General features: G+C 40.6%; 1 protein-coding gene across 1 annotated transcript in view; it reads right to left on the minus strand.

The window, feature by feature from the left end:
- Positions 1–13,315, minus strand: part of CASKIN2 (CASK interacting protein 2) — a 41,024-nt gene extending 27,709 nt beyond the window's left edge. The window contains exons 1-2 of the mRNA XM_072403226.1: positions 13,208–13,315; positions 6,290–6,853 (exon numbers count right to left, since the gene is read on the minus strand). Of these exons, the coding sequence (XP_072259327.1) occupies positions 6,290–6,383 (94 nt within the window). The 5' untranslated portion in view covers positions 6,384–6,853; positions 13,208–13,315. The remainder of the gene's footprint in view (positions 1–6,289; positions 6,854–13,207) is intronic.
- Positions 13,316–24,618: the final 11,303 nt, after the last annotated feature.

Here is a 24,618-nt window from a genome sequence, read left to right on the forward strand (position 1 = left end):
GACATTTACTACTTCAGATTCTGCTGCTCATTAAATCCAGGTAGAGCACAGACGACTAAATAACCAATAAACTTCAATCACAAAGGATGGCCAAATAAACGTGTCACTTAGCCTGGCAACAAAATGTCTTAATCACCAGAAGACACCCCTGGTCAGCCAGTCTCTGGAAGAAAGAATCATCCGGAAAGATAAGACCATAGGCTATTGTTTCCCCTATTTTTGCAATTACAAATTCCTCCCCCAGGATTTTGATGTATTTTAAGCGCACCTAAACTCAAGTTTTTTTGTTTTTTTTTTTACTTAAAAGCGTAGACAACTCCTTTATTTACCCTCCTGTGTGGTTCATTTCTGTCCGGATTTATATCTCTAAAAGCAGTACATTGTTTTTCATGAAAATTTATTCTCCAGTATAATATAAAAGTATATTAAAGTTTAAAACACAAAATTTTTTTAAATTAAATACATTAAAAAATAAAAAAAAAATGTATAAATACATTTTTTCACATTTTTTAATAAATAATATACTCATACTATTATAATATACTGTAAAATAATTTGTCATGAAAGACAATGTACTGCTTTTAGACAAAATAATTTGAAATTCCCGCCACTCCCGCAACGTAACGGTCGCACGCACCGATGTCACTGGGAACTCCCGGGTGACTCATCAGATGGATCTCAAGGATCACCTAGGCAACCAAGAATGAATGGGAGCGCAGAGCCTTCCGGGATACCTACGTCACGCATCTTGGGAGGCTCTTGGCTGCTTCTTCTGCGCATGCCTGAGCATTCCTTACATCAATGGGGGAAAAAAATACCAATCTCTTGCATGCACAGTGATCACCTGATCTCACGCCTGTGCAGTGCAAGATTGGGTGACGTAGGAAGAAGAGAGGAGAAGATGGCGGCGCCAGGTGTTCCCTGAAGAGGGATACTGGGAAGACGTGGGACACGATGGTTAGACTGATCTGCGGAATTGAAGGTAAGTATATTTTTTTTTTGTTTTGGGTTCACTTGCACAATTTGCTTCTCCGAGCTACTCAGAGAAGCTCACAATCTAATGTTCTACCATATTCATACATCACCCGTCTATGGTCTACAAATTTAATTACCAACATAATTTTTGGACTATTATAGGAAACTGAAGGGCCCAGTGTTTAGAAGTAAATAACAAAAAGGAGGACACATTGACCACCTTGCGCCTAAGCCTCTGCTTTTTACCTTTATAATTATATATTGCATCAGGACAAATCCTTTATATTTCAAACAAACCCCAGCCAATATGATTTTCTTGTTTTGGATTATGTAGTAAATAGTTTAAATATCAGTCAGGGTTTTATTATTGTTTCCTGGTTAGGGAGATTCCCCATTTTCTTTTCTTGGCTATAGGACAAAAAGTCACAGATGTATATCTATCACAGCAATATACTTTACAACAATATCACTTACTATTTTATAAGAAATTGGTTACATCCATCCCTTTTCTTTTTAAAATTAAAAGATCTTTTTCCAGGCTGCAAGTTGAAATTTCTCTATCTTGAAAAGCTAAGGGGTTGGCTACCATGAAACACTTCCTGGTGTGCCAAACAGCAGCTCCCTTGCTGGACAATGTGGTTTCTTCCATCGACTGTGTCACGTTAACTACTTCTAACACACATGGAAGTGTTGGATGGTGCCAATAGCTCTTTCACTAGGCCAAGATTAGGGTAAGATCAAGGGTAAATAATAATTATCATGATTTATCTATGCTTTATATTTCTAACAAAGAAAGAGACTTTAAACTGACTTTTCAATAGAATATGTCAGCAGCAGTTCCTGAGCTGGTTCTAAAAAAATAAAAATTGCTTCCCTGTGACCTCAAACTATAGAGAGCTGCAAAGTGTGCAGAAAGAAGTCCAGTCAGACAGCAAAGAATAAATATAGCAGCATCAATTTATTAACATGTGGTTGGAATACTATGACTGGTCTAATGACATGATGACAAGGTTATTAGCCAAGCTAGGATGCCTACACGTAACTGACAGCAGCAGTTCAAAATTGAACCTTTCACTGAGGGATGATGTAAGCTGCCATTGTTGACCTGGTTTCATAGTACAAAGCTTGCTTGGTTGGTGTTCTGATCCTCCAGCTTTAATAACTTCTGAATACCTGACCCAGAATGAGTTCAGAGGACAGTTATCTGCATGTGTGTTTCAGGTGTGCGAGAGCAAAACATCTGCTTTACATCCAAGCAATCAGAATTATTTACAATGAGTTTAGCAATGGCAGCTTGCGCCATCTCTCAGGGGTGATCCACTTTAAGGGTCGATTCACACTTTGCATTGCATTAATGCAAATGAATGCCCTGCATTGTACTGCAATGCTTTAGGTAAAAATAACAAATGTACTATATATGTATGGGGTGCTTTAACATGTGATAAAAATGAATGTTAACATACAGAAGATTGTCAAAGTGTGAAATGGGCCTTAACACTTATATGGGGTGTTTGTCTCCACATTAACATGCTGACCAAATTGTACAGTAGTGACATTGCTGCTACTGCTCAAGGACCCCTGACAATATCATATTGTGTCATTTATACCAGTGGTCACCAACCTCTCGGAACCTACGGACCACTAAATGCACAGAAACTGAACTGCGCATGTGCGGGGAGCCATGCCTCACTCAAATATTCCCACAAGAGTAACGTCATGATGCCAGAACCTGCCCACTCCTCCATCACAGGTCTGGGCTTGCATAAGAAGAGTGGGCAAGTTGTGTCCAGAGACAAGCCACCTTTAGGCTGCAATACGTACGGGGGACATGGTCCGCGGCCCTGGTCGGTGCGCCCCCCAGCGGGGTCCCTTTTGTAGACTCTGCTGGAGGGCGCACCAGCCAGGGCCGCAGACCACTGGTTGGCGACTGCTGATTTATACTACACGGCTTCATCATCTGCATGTCCAGGTGAATAAAAATATATATGGCAATATTTCTCATAATTCTATTTCTTTACAAAATGGTATTTCCACCCATTGGCAGGAATACTGAGAGTAGACCTTCTGAGGTTTAGGCAGGTGGTTCTTGCAGAAAGGGACCGGTAATGTCCATTCCGCAATAACTGTTCTTACTTGCATAGTATTCCCTCATTGCACATGCAGGGAATGGCTGTAGTTACACCATCCTGGCACAGCCAATCAGGATGGCTAAAGATCATCTTCGGGAAGTAAAGCAGAGGGAAGGTAGCAGTGCCCTGCGATGGAATGGAGGTAGGCAAGTAGACGCTGGTTTACTTTCATTCTAATAGTGGAAATTTTGCTTTAGGCTTTATTGAAGAAAGGTAGAGGTGATGTCCCTTCTGCAAAAAGCATTCTTACCTGCATGATTTGCTCAGAATTGGTTGGCACAACCTGGCTCCTGTTGTGGGTGCCGAGACAGAAGGAATTCCTGCCATCCTGGTCCAGCCAATCAAGAGGGCCAAAGACCAGAACGAAGAAGAGTGAAGAAAATGGTGGCTCCCGCAATGGAACAGGGACAGGCGAGTATACGCGGGGTTTAGTTCCAATTTAACATTGAACGTTAAGAGGCTCTTCTGTACTAAAACTGGTCACTCTGATTTCACTGAACACTGTGAGATTCTCATAACATTCAACAGAAACTGAAGCAAGTCAGATACAGCCTCTCTCTTTTCCTGACTGGAGGACCTCCAGCATCATCTACCCTTTTCCTTCCAGTCTTACTGTCCCTGGCCCATTATTTGTATTCAATGGATTTCAGTTCTTCCACTTATGTGGGGTTTACCTTGGGTGGTCTGCAAGAGGCATAATCTCCCTTCATTACACAAAAACAATGTCACTGGGTCTAAAATTATGCATGCAAGCCTTTATACAAATGTATATTGTGATATATATATATATATATATATATATATATATATATATATGATAAAGAAAAGAAGAACCAGAACCAACAAATCTAAGCAGAATAAACTTCAGCTAAAAGTTAATAGCAAAGAAATAAACAATAGCATAAAAGAAAATTAAAGTAATTTCCAAAGAAGTTTCCAGGCCATGCAAATGAACAGGAAGACGGAGAGTGAGATACAATAAGTCACACTGTTTCCTACTTGGATGCGGTTCAGGTCACGCAGATTCAGGTAAATGTTTAACCATGTATGATGTGAGCAGAGTCAGGTCAACAGGTGACATCTGTGTGACATGGAGTACGTGTGCGACACAGAGAGCATTGCTCTTATCTGCATATGAAAGTCTCTAGCATTGTGGCATCCCCATGGACGGCGTACTCATTTGTCATTGTCACCAGTATGCCTGCCGTTCCCTGCCAGGGACACAATGCACACACGCAAGTTCACCGTCGCAGATAGAGAATGCATTCATTTCCCTTTCAATCGCCAAATGACTTCAGACCTGTAGAGTCAAGTGCAGGAAAAGAAGCCATCTGATAGCTAGACGCAGACGGTAAAAGATGGATTTCTATTACTGCTTGTGAATAAAGGGTCAGAGGTCAGCTAATGTGTTGCTAATATCCAATTGGTTTCACAGTGGGCTCAATTTACAAAGCAAAGGATAAGGATCTGTTTTTTAGTTGTGCATTTTTTTTTAATCTCATTGGTTAGAAATAAAAAAAGTATGCATATGCCAACTTTATCAATGAACCCAATGGTTCCTAAAACATATCCAAACTTGTACTAAATGGACCAAATTAGTTTCATTGATAAAAGTATATGATATAAGAACCGTACCCAACATCCCATGGCTACCAGATTCAAATTTTCATTCTCCAGCTATCATTTTCCTGTGCTGGCTTGAATCTGGCTGGTGGGACAATACATTGAATTCTTAGTTGAGACGCATTATTAAATTAGCCCCAAGGTTCCTTTTTCTGAGACAATTTGATGAATGAGACCCATTGTTTCAAACCTTAATCTGTCCACCATGATAAGCAGTCAGCTTCAGAAGTAAAAGACTTTTCTCCAGGCCAATTCCACATTACATGGTGCATTATCTACACAAACCCTCCGTTCAGCAGCCTAAACATAGAAAAACTAATGGGATGTATTCAATCAGCACCAGGCACCTGCAATGGTCGCAGTAGCTCTCTTATTTCCATACAAGAAGTTGCACACATTTGTTGTATATAGCTGCTTAAAGAGAACCAGTCATGAGCTGAACAGGAACACGAACGTTTAATCTGAAGGTGTTAGATTGACATCACTGGAAACAATCTTTCTTGGTCATTTTTATTGACAGTAGAAGGAATGGGCACTCTACACATATGGAAAGGGGAGGATGAGCAGGAGACACCCAGCTGTGTCCTCTCCTATAGGAAAGTACAGAACCTGTGCCTGTCTTAGCAGCACTTGGTCATTCATCGATCCACTTTTTTTCAAAGGCAATCCTGTTCTTATGGAGGTGAAGTTTTGTAGTTTTGTACAACAGTGTTCAACCTAGAAATGTTGAGCCAGGTGGGAAGAAGTTTAAGGCGTAATTGTAGGCAGGTGGCAACCCCTGTATTGTGACCAAACTCTTCAGTAATCACCCCAAAACAGCCGGATGGTTAATGAAAAGTGCCGGGTGGTGCGCCCAGCTAAATGGGTCTGGGGAGAACACTGTACAAGCTCTATTTTCTTTTTTTGTACTTTCTCTCCCTGTGACACCCATACATGGAATGGGAAGTACAAGTGTCACTGCTAGAGGAAGTAACTGCCAGCAAAAAAGACATTGTTTACAAGTTTATTACTTCTCCACTCAACCAAAGATACTTTTTTTGCTTGCATCACTACTGAGGACATTTTTCAGCACTTCCTGTCCTGATAGGAAGGTAAAGGAAATGTCCTGATGGAGCAACAGATATAAACAAACCCAAACAGAAGAAATGTCATCACTCCAAATATGCCTTGTTACGCCATGAAGACTGACACAGTGTTTTGGGGGTGCAATGGTCCCCTATGTCAATGCAACACACGGAAAACAACACATAAACTGCTCCCTAAATACTTCAATACTAAGGTAAAATCATAACAGATTTGCCCAGTTAGGATCACTGTCCAACCACAGTCCATAGGGATCCAAATGCCCCAAATAGTATGTTATCCAAAACAAAAACATGACCCCCTTATGCTTGTGCTTAATATAAAAAGTTCACTAAATAGCATTGTGTGCAATCTCTATAATGTTCGCATTCCCTTCTGCTCCCAATATATTTAGTAACCAACAGACAATTAAACTGCTAACTACCAATACTATGAAATATTTATCCAAACTCCCATCCTTCCATTTCCCATTTACTTACTGTTTTTTGACGATCGGACCTTTGCAAGAAGTTTCTGAACAGTAGCGACATCTCCGTTTTTAACAGCTTGAATGAGTTCATTTTCCCGACCCATCGCCACCCCAGGCTATAAAGTCATCTCCTGTGTCCTGATCCAAAAAGATTCACAACATCCACCAGACGTGAATAAATAGCTTCCTTTTCACCAGAATGATTAACGTTCCCCAGCATGAACACAAGTGAAGCGCAGAGTTCCTTCACACGTAAAGTTTGATCTCCAACAATAAAAACGTGACTAAAAACATAGGGGGTAGGGATTGTGAGATGATCCTTCAGAAGTCACTTGGACATTTCCCATATCGCTGGCGAGGAGTAGCGTCCTCCTGCTGCAATGCAAGGTACAGCAGGTTGTAAACTTTTGCAGGGATCCATCACACTTTGGAAAAATGACTTGCTTTCCGTTTTTCCTTTCATCCGTTGGGAAGCCAGGGAATTCCTTTTAGGGTTGTCCTGTTCTGCTTAAGCTTTTCAATGCATTTTTTTTCTGAAAGCAGCCAAGTTGTTGATGTTGTCACGTTAACTTTCCTAGAGAGAAAGAAGAGTTTAGTCTTTAACTTGTGATGTGATGTCACTTGCATGGAGAATAAGAAAAAAAAAGCAAATATTTGTGTTACAGCGTCAGCCATACACCTAGTAACCCCTCGGGTGATTGAGGCCCGCTCTCTTCCTCTACGGGAGAACCTATGAGGGTAAAGGAAAGGTGTGTTCTTTAACAACCTGTCATCGTTTTAAATAGGTTTACTGTCATATGAGCACCTCCCACATAAACAAGCCAACATTCCTTCCTCCTACTACTACTGCCAACAGATACAAAAGACGAGTAAAAGAAAAAAAAAAAACAATTGCACCGAGTTATATAAAAAGTAACATGTCCTGCCAAAAGGGGGTTAAGTCGCACCAGAGCTTATCTTCCTGTTCCACTTCCAGGCTGTAAGATCCCATTCATAAATCAGGTGACAGGAAACTCCAGGGAAGCCCCCCCAATTAGCACATAATCACCTTCCTCCCGCCATCCCACCCTGATCACTCCATATGAAAGAATGAAAGCAGCAAAGTGTTAAAACAACAATGAACTTTCATATATTCTGCCTTTGCTAGAATGAATCTAATGTCTAATCAAAATACAGCAAGGAAATAAGGACTGAGCTGAGGACAGACTACCATGCAAGGGGTATGAAGGCGTTCTTTTCGCTTTATTGTTTTGCCAGGCATTGCCAGCCTGCTTACGATTCCGCACCATGCCTCCCGCGTCTTTGTGCCGGTCAGGGACAAGGTTACATTAGCAAGACATGTAAATGCAGCAGCAATAAATAAAATTCAGGGAAGGGAGGGGGTGAAGTGTAAAGGAAAAGGTGAATATGACAGGGTAGGAGAGCATTGGGCGGAGAGAAATAAGGACGCCTAGGGAAAAACAAACATGCTTGAAAAGGACGGACAGTCTATGACCTTTTCACTCCCAGAACTGCTAAGGTGTGATTAACTAATGAAACAAACAACATGCAAGTGTTGGGTTCCTAACCACCGCATTGACTTAAGTTATGTGTACATTTGCAATAATTGTCAATGGAAACGATCGTTAGTGATGGCTTTAAATAATGAATGTGCTGTGCGTTCTATGGAGAGGGGAGGACAAGCAGGAGGCGTCCTGCTGCGTTCTGCATAGAAAACAGAGTTGTTGGCTGAATGTCGTTCAGTCACCAGGGTGGATTGATGAACGAATTTGGGGGAACGCTCTACATATGCTAGATTTTTACTGTCATGAACCTCTTGATTTTCTAGAGTAGCCTTTTTTCAGCTCTTTAACATGGAAATAATACTGCGGTCTATATCTACTACTATATCCACAGCTCACAGTATATTAGCATGGTGGGCAGTGGGAAAAATGTCAATTTTACAGATAGAAACGAAGGATCATTTTGGCTTTTACCCTGACCTGAGAGGCATAAATTGCTCATTATTTAAGGAGCCCCCCTATCAATATCTGGAAAAGCTCTAGGAGACCTACTCTGGCATAGGTACATAGCTCCACTGAGCACGGTTCTTTTCTCCCATATGTACATTTGTCACCTGCAACCCCCATTTATCGTACAGCACTACATAATATGTTGGTGCTACATAAATAAAAGTTAACAACTTTGTAATGATAAAAAAATACTCCACAAACATTTATCTGGATAGCTTTGTATGTAAATCCTCAGAGGACTTCTCTTGTATACACATATATTTAGCCTGACTCAACATTGATCTTGATGCCAGAAGTGGCAGAGTGGGCACACGTGGCACATTTGTGCCAATAGGAAAAATGTTTTTATACTTCACAGGCCAGGTCATTGTAAATAGAAGGAACAGAGTCTTTGACATCAAATATTTTCTATTTCAGCGAACAATATTTCAGGCTAGTGAACAGCTGGCACTGTGGGCAAACACGCACACACTCCCCACAGTGTATATGTAGTGACAAATTGCTGGCCTGACAACGTTTAACCCCTACATACATACACACCACTCAATGCATTTCCAGAGACAATTACTGACAATATTTAACCCTTGAAACTTTCAGAACCGTGGAGTGACAAATTGCTGTCCTGGGAGTATTTAACCCTTGGAATGCAGCTGGCATGGTGGGCACACACTCCCCTGCGTCTTGTATTTACAAAGACAGCTGCTGGTCTGGCAATATTTCACCCTTTAAAAGCCACATCTACTTCTTCAGACTTGTAAGGAAAGCAAATGTGCCAACTCTGCCCGCTGATTTGTTGCCCTTATGGAGCTAAAGACAAATCACTTATATAAAGCAGACGATCACCTACACATTCTTAGTAACCCCTGCTAATAATTTAAATTTAGGTAATGTGCCTTACTTGACAGCTGACCCAAAATCAACATAGCCCTGGCTAATTACAACTCCTTATTAATGCAAATGGCTCCCTTTGCAGTGACAAATCACTTGAGCAGCCACAGCTACTTATTCAAGATAATAGCAGCACATGTGCCCACTAAGCCAGCTGCTGCCCAAAACTTTGCCAGGCAGGGAGAATTTTATGTATTTACACAAGAAAAATCTGTGATTATTACATTGTTGTAAGGAGAAGGTCTTGTTAAAGCCACCACTGCCAATAATTCCTATATCCATCAAACCCAGTAAACTAGCATAGTGCTCAGTAGGAAGAATGCTATTTACATTGCTGGCCAGTGGGAACAATGTAACCCTTACAGACAGCCAAAAAGATCATTAGTGTTAAACTGACCTGAGAAGTCCAAAATGCTAAGTACCTAAAAATGCCCAAGCAACCTCTGGAGGAATCCTGATTGAGAAACACTGATCTAAAGCTACGTACACACTTCCAATTATTATCGTCGGAAAACGAACGACGAACGTTCCTGCACGATATATATGAACGATCGTATAGCACCGATACTGCACATAGAGGTAACGACACGATCGTTCGTAGATATTGTACACACAATAGATACGATCGTTTAAGCGATAGAGGAACTATGTGCACGACAGGAAAGTGAACGGACATTCGTTATCACACATGCTCTGAACATGGACGATCAACGAACGACCGTACACACAAACGATGTTCAACGATCGTCGTCCAATCCGATCCGCCGGTCCGGTCGTTCGTTCGTTTCCAGCGACTTTCCTCGTTCGTCGGCGTCGTTGGTTACTTTTTTACGAACGATTTTTTGCCCAATCGATCGTTCGTCGTTCGATTGGAACGATAAAAATTGGAAGTGTGTACGCACCTTAAGGTATCATTAGTGGAGGCTGCACAATCCAGGGACAATCCATAGGAATGCACACACAAAAGGTCAGCCACTCCTGCATGCACACAAAGTAGTAAACCTCTATATCAAAGCTGCCAAACATTCACAAATTATTAACAAATTGTCAGGAAGGCCAAGGCTTTCTGTAAGTAAAAAAAAAATATCTGCAAAGCGTGAAAAGCTGTACACCCAACATGGCTCCAACACTTATACAGCACAGAGAGCTGGTGGTGAGAAGAAAAACCTCCGACCCTGACAACCACCCACTGATAGAAGTGCCACCTGCATTATAATAAATGGCATACCAGTGTAAACAATGCGGAATCTATCCTCTGTCTGTTGTTTTTTTGATCACCTGTGGATTCCTCAACTAAAAAAAACATCAGGCATTCCAGATCAATTAAACAGCAACCAAGACTGTCCTAGTTATCAGTTAGATTCCATTGTTTAATTATATTTTGTGACAAATGTAATATCTATCTATCTATCTATCTATCTATATATATATGTAGTGGGTCAGATGTTCAAATCTTGGCCAGGACCCTATCTGCAAAGAGTTCATGTTCTTCCCATGTTTGGGTGGGTTTCCTCCAAGCACTCCAGTTTCCTCCCACATCCCAAAAATTGGCCCTAAAAAGGGTTCATGTGATATGACTATGGTAGGGTTTTTAGACCACGTAAGCCCCTCTGCGGGACAGTTAGTGACATGACAATGGACTATTTAAAGCTCTGTGTAATATATCACAGATAAATACAAGGTAAAATGATATATATATATATATATATTGTAAAAAAAAATAAAATAATCCAGACACAGAGGAGAACATTTATTTATGGTTATGCATAATGCCTGATGATGATCTAAGATCTTATAACTGCACATTTCAAACCAACAAATGAGTCATAAAATTACATAAAGTTACAGCTCCAGGGAAGTTACACTATAACTTTTGCAGAGCAGGACTTTAATGAAGGACTATCACTATAAGATCACATTGCACTATAAACTGCCATTGCAGGAATAATAAAAAATACTAATTGCATGGACGTAAGGCTGATCTTTTATTTTAGTATTGTCACTCACACACCTGAAATAAGCATGCAGACATCTTGTGAGAGCTGAATGCTGGAGCTGCATCTCCATTCTGGGTCAGTGATTTAGAAGGTTTTAAAAGACAGAGGATCAGCACACAACACCAACCAGGTAAGCTGTATAATGCAGAACCAGGTTAGCAATGGCGGCTTAATTAGCTCAGTGTAGACATCTAAACGTCACTGACCCCTTGTCATTAGACCAGAATATTCCGATCACATGGTAATAAATGGATGTTGTTATTCAAGCATGGACTGCTTTCTGCACACTGTGCAGGCTTGTGGTCAACCTGGCCAGAGTTGAACCCATCAGACGAAGTTAAAGAATAACTCCAACCAAGAACTTTTTTTATGTTTTGCACATAGTACAGTCTGATCCCCATTGGGGAGCCCCTCTAGTTATGTACATGCACTAGATAACTGTCACCAGCAAATGATGGTAGATGTCACTGATGAGAATCTAGCATGTGTCCCCCAGAAAGTTATTTAGTGATCCACCAAGGTAGACCACTAAATGACAAACTGGGGAGGATTATTATTATTATTATTATTATTATTATTAATAATAAACAGTATTTATATAGCACCAACATATTACACAGCACTGTGCATTATTTGGGGTTGAAAAGACAGACAGGTACAGACAGTGACACAGGAGGAGAGGACCCTGCCCCAAAGAGCTTACAATCTAGGAGGTGAGGGAAGAATCACACAATAGAAGGAGGGATATGTAGTGGGGATCCCTATTCTTTTCTTCGGTCAGATAATGATACAGAGTGCCCCACCCCCTCCTGTTGGCACTATATACATCCTGTTTATTATTAATAATAAAAAAATAATAATAATATTACTAACATATAAAACTTGAAAAAACATGCAAACCAAACGTAATGTAGGATATTGTAATCTGGTGTGCACCCCGACAGGAATATCCTACATTGTGTTTGGTTTGCATGTTTAAAGGTTTTATAGGTTATTATTATTATTTAAACAGGATTTATATAGCGCCAACATATTACGCAGCGCTGTACATTAAATAGGGATTGCAAATGACAGACAAATACAGACAGTGATACAGGAGGAGAGGACCCTGCCCCGAAGAGCTTACAATCTAGTAAATAGGTTAGTGATTATTATTATTAATATTAACAGGATTTATATAGCACCAACATATTACGCAGTGCTGTACATTAGCATTTTTAATGTTATTTATTAAAGTCAGTTTTGAATATTAAATTTGCTGGCCTTAAAAGTCCCATTGATTGGTGGAATCTTACAGACTTAGAATTGTTAACTTCATAACTTTGGATAACCCATCATACAGAACAATATTTTTCAACCTTTTGTACATGGGGTTCCCCTTGAAATATCTTTGGGATATATTACTATATGGGAAATTATAACCACAATTCACAACACATTAGTTTAGTGGACAGTGGGAAGAATGTCATCCGAATATATAACCAAAAAGTGATTTATTATTATACGGTATTTATATAGCGCCATCATATTACGCAGCGCTGTACAAAGTGGTGACATAATTGGGGTGAAGTGATCTGCTTGTGATTGGCTGATATAGAGGATTATAAACTCATCACATGTTGTTGCAGGCAAAGTTGATCCTGCAATGTTTGGCATGTTTTGTTAACCCTGATCTGACCCTATTCTAATTATTGGAGTGTGTAAAGCTGATCAAACATGCTGAGTGATGTAAATAAAGTGATCCCTGTGCATTGTATGCCCCCCCCCCCGCGCCAAGGGCCCATTTAGGGGCCACCACCTGCCTGCAGACAAATGCCCAGCAGCCCTGGATGGGCCCATTATTCCACACACACACCTACAGCTGAACCTGATCCCACCACGGGGCAGAGCCGACCCCAGCTCATCCAGCACAGCGCCCCCATTCTCCCCCCATTCCCCTCCCATTGCCTGACCGCTTTAATCCCTCTACAAAGACGCCCGAAGCGGGGGAAAGTGATGGGGAGGGCTAATGGGGGGGGGTCACCGGCTTACCTGCGAGCTCCGGGGGGCTCCGGTCGCCGTTATCGGGCGATATGAGATTGTAGAAGAAGTTTTGCGAGAAGTCTGCCAGCTAGGTCTGCTCAGTCCCGCACAGACCCCGCCCCTTCCTTATCCCGCCCCCTTCCGTCTCAGCCCCGCCCACTGATCCTTATGGAAGAGGTTTGGTTTGGACTGGGACCAGCTTTGTGTCATTGCTGGAAGTGCTGGAGGAGATCAGAGACCTCAGGACTAATATACCATGCAATGGTGGGATCTGTGCTGGGATCTGCATAGGAATCAATACTACACTTATTTACAATGGCTTCTATTTATAAAACAGGGAATGTGACATTCCTTCAAACATTCCCTCCTGGGAATCTAACAGACTCAATGATTACTACTATGTAATGTTTGAGGAAATTTCAGATTCCCTGATTTATAAATAGAGCTCAGTGTAAATCAATGGAGGTATTGATACAGATTTATATGTGGATCCCAGCAACTCATGCACAGATCACCTTCTGTCATCACATAGAGTTTATATGGCACCGACATATTACACAGCGCTGTACATAGTCATGTCACTAACTGTCCCCCACAATCTAATGTCTTTAATACAGTTGAAGGTCAATTTCAGGTGAACCCACTTAACTTAACTGCATGTTTTTGGAATGTGGGAGGAAACCGTAGTACCCGGAGAAAACCCACAGAAACACAAGGAGCCCCAGCAAACTCCATGCAGATAATGTCCTGACCAAGATTCCAATCTGGGACCCAGCGCTGCAAAGGCCAGAGTGCTAACCACTGAGCTACCATGCTTTACATTTGTATTATTAGTACATAGGTCTCTATTCTCCTCCAGCAATGACACAAAGGCTGCTAACAGTCCAAACCAAACCAATGTGATTTTATAGTAAGGGCTGTGCTGCAACAATTATTTTTCTATATAATCACTACCTTGGTTATTTCATAGCGGTTTGTAGCTCTGTCATCTAGTTGTAGCAGCATTTCGTCAGTGATCGCCGGTGACCATTGCACTTAAAGAGGAACTAAACCCAAAACGGCAAAAAAAAATTACACTTCCCTTTAATCCCGCAAGGCAGTCTGATCACACCAGGGGTGTCCTGCATCTGGTCCCGCGTCATCCTGGAGCCGGCGCTCCGGGCGCTGCCATCTTCTCTTCTCTTTCCTGTTCTTCAAACTACGTCACCCGACCCAAGCGCAAGATCAGGGTAAAGAAGGATAGAAAAAAAATTTCTTTTTGCGCAAAAAGGCTCCCTCTGAGCACGCCTGAGATGCTTGGACATGCACAGAAGGAGTGCCCAAGTGCCTCCTGGGATGCCTGACATAGGTACCCCGGGAGGCTTTGCGCTCCCCTTCTCCATCCCTAGGCGATTGAGAATTAGGCGGTGGTGCTGCACCCTTTTTTTTTAAAATAAGAAAGGATGTTGCACTTGAAAAAAAATCAAACACATAGAATTTTTACTTAACATATCTAACATGTCCACCCTTTTATGTGAAGTGAAAATTGTGGGTTTAGGTACGCTTCAATTCACTGCAATGGGTTTAGCTACACACAAAGGCAAAATAAATCCCTAGATATGAATTTTATTCACTTTCTGGACTCATCTGCACATCGCTGACGGAGGGAGAATAAACTACTAGCTACAAATGTTGGTAATCACGAATACACAAAGTGATATCAGTTGGATGCCATGTTTTAAAGCCTTCCAGCTGTCTGCAGTAAAGCCTCCAGGAGAATAAAAAAATTACCCTTTCAGTGGGGTTACTCCAGAAATGCAAGGGTTAAATGAAAAACTAAATGTAAAAACTAAAAAAGGTGGGTTCCTTTTTGCAGGGGATGTCTTTTCTACAATAAAATAAACTTCTCTGCCTGTTCACAATTTTTTTTAACTAAACTCAACTCTCTTTCCTCCATCCTAGATGCCAACATTTTATTCCAGTCCTTTTCTGGGTTTGGAATCTTTGGCCATCCTTATTGGCCATGCCAAAATAACATAACTCCTGAAAATCCACATGGGAGTCCGTTAATTGGCAGCTATGCCAGGATCCCTACACTAAGATGTGCCCATGCACAGCAATTTATTCATTCCGGGCACCCAGGGGTATGCCAGGATACCTAGCTTCGTACACTGAGCTGTGCATGTGGAGCTCATTTTACATTGTAGAAAAGATTGCGAACAGGCAGGTACGTTTGTTTTATTGCAGAAAAGACATGGCCTGTCACTTCTGCAATACCAAACCCGTCTGCTTGCAAATTTTTATTGTTGATAATTAGTTATGCTTTAAAAGCATTTTGATATACCTAATCCTTCACTCTCACAGACACCTTGACAGGTTCCCGGCAGCCTCTTCTCTAAGGTGCTCTGGGCTGCGGCTGTAGGCTCTGATATCATCTCCCTACAATGGAGGGCCAGTGGACCCTACGAATGCCTGGGATATGAGGATTCCCTGTAGACTGTTCCAAAATCTCCTGGAATGTGCGATAGCCCAAGGGGTAGAGACCAGCAAGAGCTCCATCATCCTCTCCTAGGCACGGATTGCAGAAAAAGGGTGCAAGGATGAATAGTGTAAAGGATCTTTATAGTCACCATATATTCCACACACACCTGACTGTACAATCTTTGCTTTATCAAATAGCCCGCTCACACTCTGTGCACTGGGCTGGGTTGTTTCAGCCGAAATCCATTGTTTCCAATAGGCTCGGTTTTGGTGTGTGCAGGGTAAAAATGGGAAATACTATATATAACTACATCATTAATAGAAGGAAGTCTATTCATGTCAACTCAAGTGCATCTAAAATGGACTAAATGCAAAAAAAAAAAAAAAAAGAGTGCCATAAATCTAGCCTTAAATTTACTAAACATATCAAATTATGATTGTACATTGTTCTTTGTATTTTTCAGGTCTACCTAACCAATCCAGAATATAATCTAACATGTTTTTAGGAACCGGATCCCCTGGCTATTTCCTGCATGGTTAGTTCTCCTTTTGGTCTGGGTTCTGTATCTTCATGTCTGGTGGCATACAGTTCCCAAATTTCCGGTTCTGGTGTCAGTGAGTGAAGAGATATATCGCCAATGGTATCAGCAACATCAATACAAATTTTAATTTTTTTATTATTTAAAGCCTGGCTTTGGGCTCCATCTCCTCCACTATTCCGAAGCACCGTGCAAATAGATTATACTGTTCTTGTAGACTTTATTACTTACTATATTTTCAGGTTCCTCTTTATCCATTCTTTGGGCTAGGTGAGCTTCAGTGATGCGGAATGCATCATGATGAGATGACACCATTGCCACTCCCCAATAATTCCTTGTACTTACAGTTTGTCCTCTGTCTTTGAGGTTGGGTGGTACTGGGTGTCATTTAACCCAGAAGACTAGGGACATCTAGAGGAGAAGAAGAGTTACAGCAGGGGACAGATCCAGATTAAAGGCATGTATTGCAAAACCCAACCATGTTTTTTAATATTTATTTTTTAAAAAGAAAAAAAAAACAATTTAGAAAGGAGTGTTACACAAAAGTGCAATCTCACTAGTATCAGATTAAGTTAGGGCAGGGCAATTTGATGGATTGTGAGAGAGATGGGACATTGTTGGCACCCTGGGGACAGAGATTATGCAGTAAGCGTAGTGGGTTATGGTGAATGGAGAGTTAAAGGACCAGTCATAAATTGTTTGGAGCTCCAGGTGCTCCATCCAGCCTTAATATTAAGAACAGTTCCCACTTACTTCCATACGCAGCAGGGTGACGTGTAATATAATTGTGAAGTTTTTACAGGTGAGTGCTAGAACAGGTAGTTATAGCAATACATGACACTTGTGCTACTATGTATATGGGGCAAAAAAAGTGGGCGCACAATGCTTGTTATATAAGGGGACAGGCTGGTGGACATTCAAGGAACTAAAACTGTGCCCCACCAATAGATGGCACCCTAGTGTTACTTATATCTAGAAATAGCCCTGGAAGGCTTGTCTAGCTCATACTAGCCAAAGGAAGTAGGTACTGGTTTAGGGTTAATGTGGATTACTATGTTGTAACCAGTACTGGTGTTGATTTACACTGTTGGAAATCAAAATACATTTTTATGATTTGTTTTATTCATTCATGCACAGCTGCAAAATCCTGAATATTTACCAGGAATTCAGCTTTAGAAGTGGCAGGGTTTTCAAAAATATCTTGTTGAAGTTATTTGGTAGGAAATTGCCTCTTCCCCTACAGCTGGGTCTGATTTATCCACTGGCAGTCATCACTGGGTTAATGTGAGCTAACAGTGTAGAAAGGTTACAGTTTTCACAGGTGTCTTATATTACAAAGGTCTTCTGATGCCAGCCAATCGCATTGATCTCTCTTTTTGGCATATCACAAATAAAGATGGGCTGACTCAAAATTCTGACGTAATGATAGTAAAACCAGACACACACACAAATGTTTTATTTATCATAGCTACGCCGACTGTTTGGACAGTAAATCTTGCAAATACATTTTATGACTTCATAGAGAAGTGAAGACTGGATGAATGGGAAACATCCAGCTATTCAAAAGTTGCCTTACATTTTATCGTACCACATTAGGCTGATCATACATGTTACAACCTGACTGCAATAGGTAAATAAACATAGAAGTCCATTAACTTCAATTGATATGTAAAGAGCCTGAATATACAGAAGCATTCAACATTGTAAGCTGCTCCCAGGTGCATTGCAAACTGCACCATAGGCTAATGTGTTTCTATGCTTTGCCCTCCAGAGGAGGAAATGTAACCCCATGACCAGAAGTGACATGTCACTTCCAGAAACCACAGCATAACCACAACCATATCCTAAACAGTGCACAAACTAGTTCCCAACTGCTCCTATTCAATGGGAGCAATAGGGAACGCAGGTAAGCTTGCCATAAAACACTGTGGTCAGCCGCCTGAAATTGACTTTAACTCGTTTTATTTCAATAGACAGCAAAAAAAAAAAATCCTTATAAAGCATGGTCCAATGTACACCAACAGGGGATAAAATCCTTCCTGATACCCTAGGGCAATTAGATGTGGATACATTATGGATCAGCAATCTCTGGTGTTTTAAAATATAAATAATTATAGCTAGATTGTAGCTACAGAACATTATGAACAACCAACCGGGAACAATTGTTGTGCTTTTCAATGAAGGGGAGCACAATGGGGTGCCACTCATTTGTCCTTCCCTGTACCCTCTCCATTGAACATAATGGTGTGCAGTGCTTGTTTGTTCTTCTGCCACTGGAAATGATCACAAAAGATCATTTCCAGCAAATATCTGACATTTGAAATCCACCTGATGTCTATATGGGGCTTTAGTTCCAGTTCAAGGATAAGTGTACTTGGCTGTTAAGAAGCACCGGCCTGTAACCTGACATATAAATAGAAACCTTGTCCTTTCCTGGTATAATAAGGGTACGAAGACATCAATTGATTAGAAAGGCAAAGCCACAACTTTATTCATTATAAATGATCACCTTTAATAAACCAAAAGAATGAATAAGTCCGAACATAAGTGTCACAATGGAGCTGTGAACACGTCATTCCTAAAACATGGAAAGGCCTGTTCTAACCACAAGTTAAGGCAACCATCTGCCTAACCACATCCTAACCACATGAGGACATAATGTGGCATCGTTTTGGTTGCTGCCATGATATATACCGGTACCACTAATAAAGCTGTGATAATCTAGGACAGGAAAGGAAAAAGCAGGGTGGGAATCTTATCTTGTGGGTAAAGATCAAAAAGTGTAACTTTCCCCTCACTACTTTTATTTGACCACTTTTGTCCCCACCTAAAAAGTAACAAAATGAGTGAAAAGTGTCAAAGAACTTTAAGCCAATATAGTTGAGTTATTATGAAATCATTGCCAAAGATACTAGCCATGTGCCAACAGCCACTAATCATGAGGGCTCCAGAGGTGATTCATTCCTACCACTTACCCTTATCCTCCTGGAGACAGACTAATGCTGGGAAAGGCTTAGCTTGATAACGTTAATTCTGGCAAAGACTAGACTAGACTGAGGGCTACGTGAGGCTGTAACTGTGCAAGAATGTCAGAATTAACGAGCTACCAATCTAGAAATCAACCAAATAGATAATGGTTGCTTGCTGCTAGCTGGCTGCATCTGTGTGGTTCAGAGCCAGGCAGCAGAGATACATTGGTGCTCCAATTGTTCGCAAACACATTGAAAATATATACTATATTATGTTTCTGGATTGCTGTAATAATATTACTGATGGTAGACCAGTACCCACTACCCCATCTGTACCAGCCGCTGACACAGCAACCAAATCATCCCTGCTGACCAATGCCCATTCCTTGTAAAATATATCCTGAATTGTTGGAGGCAAAAAAGCAGCACCAGGCAGCTGGCCTTGAATAGTCAGCATCCAAGAGCCCATAGATCAGGAAGGAAGATATTTCCACATCTGCGGTGGCAGAGTCCTGGAATCACGTTGGGTACCTACTGCAGCCCATTTCTTCAAGGGATGCAACGAGTAAGTGTATTTACAGTTGAATACAATTTTTTATAGTATGGCTAGATAAAGGAAGTTTTTTATCAGTGTTTCTCAAGGGGAAACCCCTTTAAAAAAATATCAGGTCTTAGGCAACCCGTTATAATTACTATATCCACAACTCACAGTACATTAATGTGGTGGTCAGTGGGAAGAATGCCACCAGATAGCCAAAAAGATCATTGGTGTCAGCCACCCAATACATTCTGCGGAGGATCAAGACCACTCCAACCTAGAAAGAAAGAACCTTTACAAAAGGTCTTAGGCAACCCGGTATAATTACTATATCCAAACTCACAGTACATTAACGTGGTGGTCAGTGGGAAGAATGCCACCAGATAGCCAAAAAGATCATTGGTGTCATTTCCACAGAACTCTGGTTGAGAAACACTTGGTAAATATACTTAGCCCATTCTGCAGCCTACGTGATCCTCTTGCAGATTACATCTCCTGTAATATGTCTGAAGTCTAATAAGAAATTCTTGTCTTGGTGTTTTCAGAAACTGAAAATTCTGGATGCCGGTGTTGGAGCCCACAACCTTAGTGACCTGCACAGGGTGCAGATATTTTGGACTGGAAAAAAATTAATCATTCATATATTGCCCTAAGTGCATGATGATATCCAATTCAGTGAACATATTCATCCAACCTGTCTTCCACCAAAAAACACCGAAGGAGAAAATAATGACAGAATGCTATATACTGGTTGGGGTGGTAAGGTAGCTAGGATTGTTTTTCTTTTTTGTATTCTAAGTTGCTCCAGTGTCACTAAATAAAATTCAAAAATATTATATTGTTATTTATTATTATATTATTATTATTATTATATTGATCAATTCAAAAATGAAACCAGCCAATTTTTTTCATACTTTTGAAAGGAATGGGAAAACTTTGAAATTCCTGCCAGTAATACACTTTCTGTCTTAGAGTGACAATGTTCATTGTACTGGATCTATAGAGTAGTGATCTGTTGATTTGCACTATAAAACTTCTACTTCTCTCTTGTCCAAATTACATAAGGAAACACTTTGTAAATGACAGGTGATTTTTGACCCTTTGTGAATAAAGCCAAAATATACTCTGTCCCCCACCCCTTCCAAGGCAGCAATATCTCCCATACACTAGGGCAGCTGGTTATATTGTTTGTAAAGGCAGAACTCCCCTATATAGGCACCTGCTAAGAAAAAATAGTGTCTAGTTTCTTTTACACTCTTACACTCTAGTTTCTTTTATCTCCTTACCTAAACTTTTCTATATAGTGGGATAGTGGAGGCCCATTGATGTGCCCAAAGCCTGGAACCTGGAAACCTGGAAGACCTTCTTTGCTGTGGTAGTCAACACAGCATCTACACAGCCACCCAATACATTCTGCAGAGGATCAAGACCACTCCAACCTAGAAAGAAAGAACCTTTACAAAACTTTGAAAACTCTTAAAAAGTGTGTTTTTTCTTCTTAATTTACATGTTATTGAAAAAATTTGGAAAACACAGAAAGGACTAAATTTTGTAAAGAGGAAATTGAAGCAAACGTATTCGTCACGTAAGCTAAAAATGTGAATAATCAAAAAGTGTTCTAAACCTGACTGCCAAAAGTTCAGATTATAGCACTTGACTCACAGTAGAGCACAGTAACATCACTGGGGGTAAAAGGGACCTCATCAGGGGGGACAGAAGGGTCTTCTGATCAGCATCTCCTGAAGCCAGCCATTCACATGCTGGAGATCTCTCTTTTTGGCATATCACAAATAAAGATGGTCTGGCTCCCAGTCCAGATGTAATGAAAGTAAAACCAGACACAAATGTTGTATTTATCATAGCTGCACTAACTGTGGAGACGATAAATCTTGCAATAGAGAAATGAAGACTGGATGGATGAGAAAGATCCAGCTATTCCAAAGCTATCTGTGATGTCATTTTCTCATTTTACTGATCATACATGTAACAACCTGATTGTGTAATAATTACATAGATTAAAAAAACACCAAAGTCCATTGACTGCAATCAATAGGTTTAACAGCCTCCATTTATAGAACCCTGAGGACTCTTCTACACTTGCAGTTGCATGGTAAGCTGCTTCTAGATGCATTGCAAACTGCTGCTATGTACCTAGGAGATACAAACCACACCACAGGTTAACACATTTGTATTCATTGCTCTTGCATTTATGGTTCCAATGGCGAGGCCAGAAGCGACATGCCCCTTTCAGTAACTGTGCCTCCACCCTGTCTCCTGCAAACACACGCCGAAAATGGTTCGGTGAAAAAGGAAGAGTTAGGAGTGCAGCTCAGCATGTTCACACAACTCCACAGCCAACCACAAGTCTGAAATGGGTCGCAATTCACAGCCAATTCAGAGGAGGAAAAAAAAACCCATACAAAACATTATTAAATGTGCACAGGGCAATAATGATTGCTGCAAGGTATATACTTTGCATTTAGCAATGCATCTAGTTTTTTCATTTTTAAAAACCAACCAACTGAACTAGTCAGAACTACTTTCATCATCTCTTTTGTTCATAATGACAAAAAAACACTTAGGGGCCCAAAACTGAAAAAGTTTTGTTCCACCTATAAGGATTAAAGGATAAATCTATTTGGCTGTTGAGCGGCATGGATCTGTATAATTAGAAATCTTGTCCTTTCCTGATTTACCAAAGGAAAGAAACATCAATTTAATTGGAATGGCAAAGCCAACTTTATTTATTACAAATGATCAATTTCAGTAAACTAAAAGAACGTATAATGAACATAGCAAGTGTGACAATGGAACTGAGAGCACCTCATCCCTAAAGCATGGAAAGGCCTGTCCTAACCACCAGTTCAGAAGGCCATCTGATTAACCACACCCCATTGATGGCATAATGTGGCATTGTTTTGGTTGCTGGCATGATATATACCAATATTAAAGCTATGACATCTAGGATGAGAAAGGAAAAAGCAGGGTGGAATGGGTGAAGATCAAAGAAGTGAAACCTTCCTCCTAGTACTTTCAATTGACCGCTTTTGTCCCCACCCGAAAAGTAACAAAACCAGTGAAAGGGGTCAAAGAACTTAAAGCCAATATAATGGAGTTATTATGAAATCATGGCCAAACATACTAGCCATGCTTCCAACAGCCACTGATCATGAGGGCTCTAGGGGGGATTTATTCCCACCACATTCCCTTATCCTCCTGGAGACTAATGTTGGGAAAGGCTTAGCTGGATAACGCTGAAGCTGGCCAAGACTAGACTAGGCTGAGTGCTATGTGAGGCCGTATCTGTACTGATCTAGAACAGAAATAAGCAGAACATGCTTGCTGCTAGCTGTTGCTGCTCTGCAAGCATAGGATATTAGTAACCTGGAATCTTTTTAAATTTCAGCATCTGAGCCATACAATGTTCCGCGGACTGCCCAAGTAAATATGATTGCAAACAATATCTGCAACAAGACAATAGAGCTGTCTATGAGTATAACCTCTGCACTGGCTACAAGAGGGTGAGATTGACACCTGCTAAGTCTTTTTTCCTCTTGATATCACTGCTCTAAAGTATATCAGTTACTTCCTAAAGGATATCTTAATGTAAAACAGTGCAGCACATGCAGAAAGCACTGGAACTTTTCAGATTACAAGATTTCTAGTAGGAGCCATTCCAAAATATTTGTATAGATTTAAAGATCTCCTGTTCCCTTCCCTCGCCATTCTTCAGCCTCCAAATACTTCAATTTACAGTTTGACAGCCATTTGGTGGGTAATTACAGAATTATTAATCACAATTATTATTTTTAATATTATTACACAGTATTTATATTTAATACACAGTATTTATATAGCGCCATCATATTACGCAGAGCTGTACAAAGTCCATAGTCATGACACTTACTGTCCCTCAAAGGAGCTCACAATCTAATGTCCCTACCATAGTCATATGTCCTTAATACAGTCTAAGGCCAATTTTTGGGGGGAAGCCAATTATTTCTGCAGTTTTGGCTACAACATAGAACTTTCATTCCTGTGTAACATGAGGACCTACCTAAATTATCCAATCATTCTGTATCTGATCAGGGAGGCCGTTGCCTGCATACTGGTTGGTAGAATATAAGAAACTGTGCAGTCATAGGTGTTTTAGATATGCAGTCAAAATTTAAAGTCCAGTTTGGTTCAGGAGTGCTGGGATGTTTTTGCTGAGATTGAAACCAGTACTCTGTGTTGGTGTGCAATGGGCATAAATGCAGCAAGCATATCTAACACAATGTACTGCAGCACACAGAAATAAAGCTTTTAGACTTTTTTAATTTTCTTTGCAGGCCCCGACCACTAAAAAAAAAAAGGAATGTGAAAATTAAAGTTTAAAAAAGACTTACCAGGCTCCTGGGAAAAAGTAGATGATGTCACCATTATGACTGAGACCCAAAATCTTGTGGGTTGTTAAAGTAAATTTTGGCTACGTTTCCTTTGACTGGTGGAGCGGAACAACACTGTGTGAATCCAACGTGAGTTGTTCTTTCCTCTCGCTTGTTGTCTCTGGGTTTTAGAAGGAAAAAATCTCTCTTGTGGGTACAAAATAATTTAGGAAAAGTGAATACAAAAATAAAAATGTAGACAGGATAAAACATGTGATTTTTACTGCTATTTGTGACAGTGACACCGTTTCTACTCAATTTTTGCTCTGGTGTCACAAGTGCAGGAACTTAGGTAAAGTCTCCCCAATGGAGTCACAGGCAGTAATACAGATTTGGATATGTGGTTATGTTCTAAGGTTTAAATCTCAGCAAGGAGTTGTCATGTTTTTTCACTATTTGTGAGGGTTTCTTCTGGTTGCTGCAGTTTTTGTTTTGCCCCCACCCAGAAGATTGTCCTTGGCGTGTGTGGAAAATAGGCTGCAGAACC

This window comes from Pyxicephalus adspersus, chromosome 3 (assembly GCF_032062135.1).
Source record: "Pyxicephalus adspersus chromosome 3, UCB_Pads_2.0, whole genome shotgun sequence".
NCBI classification, from domain to species: Eukaryota; Metazoa; Chordata; class Amphibia; order Anura; family Pyxicephalidae; genus Pyxicephalus; species Pyxicephalus adspersus.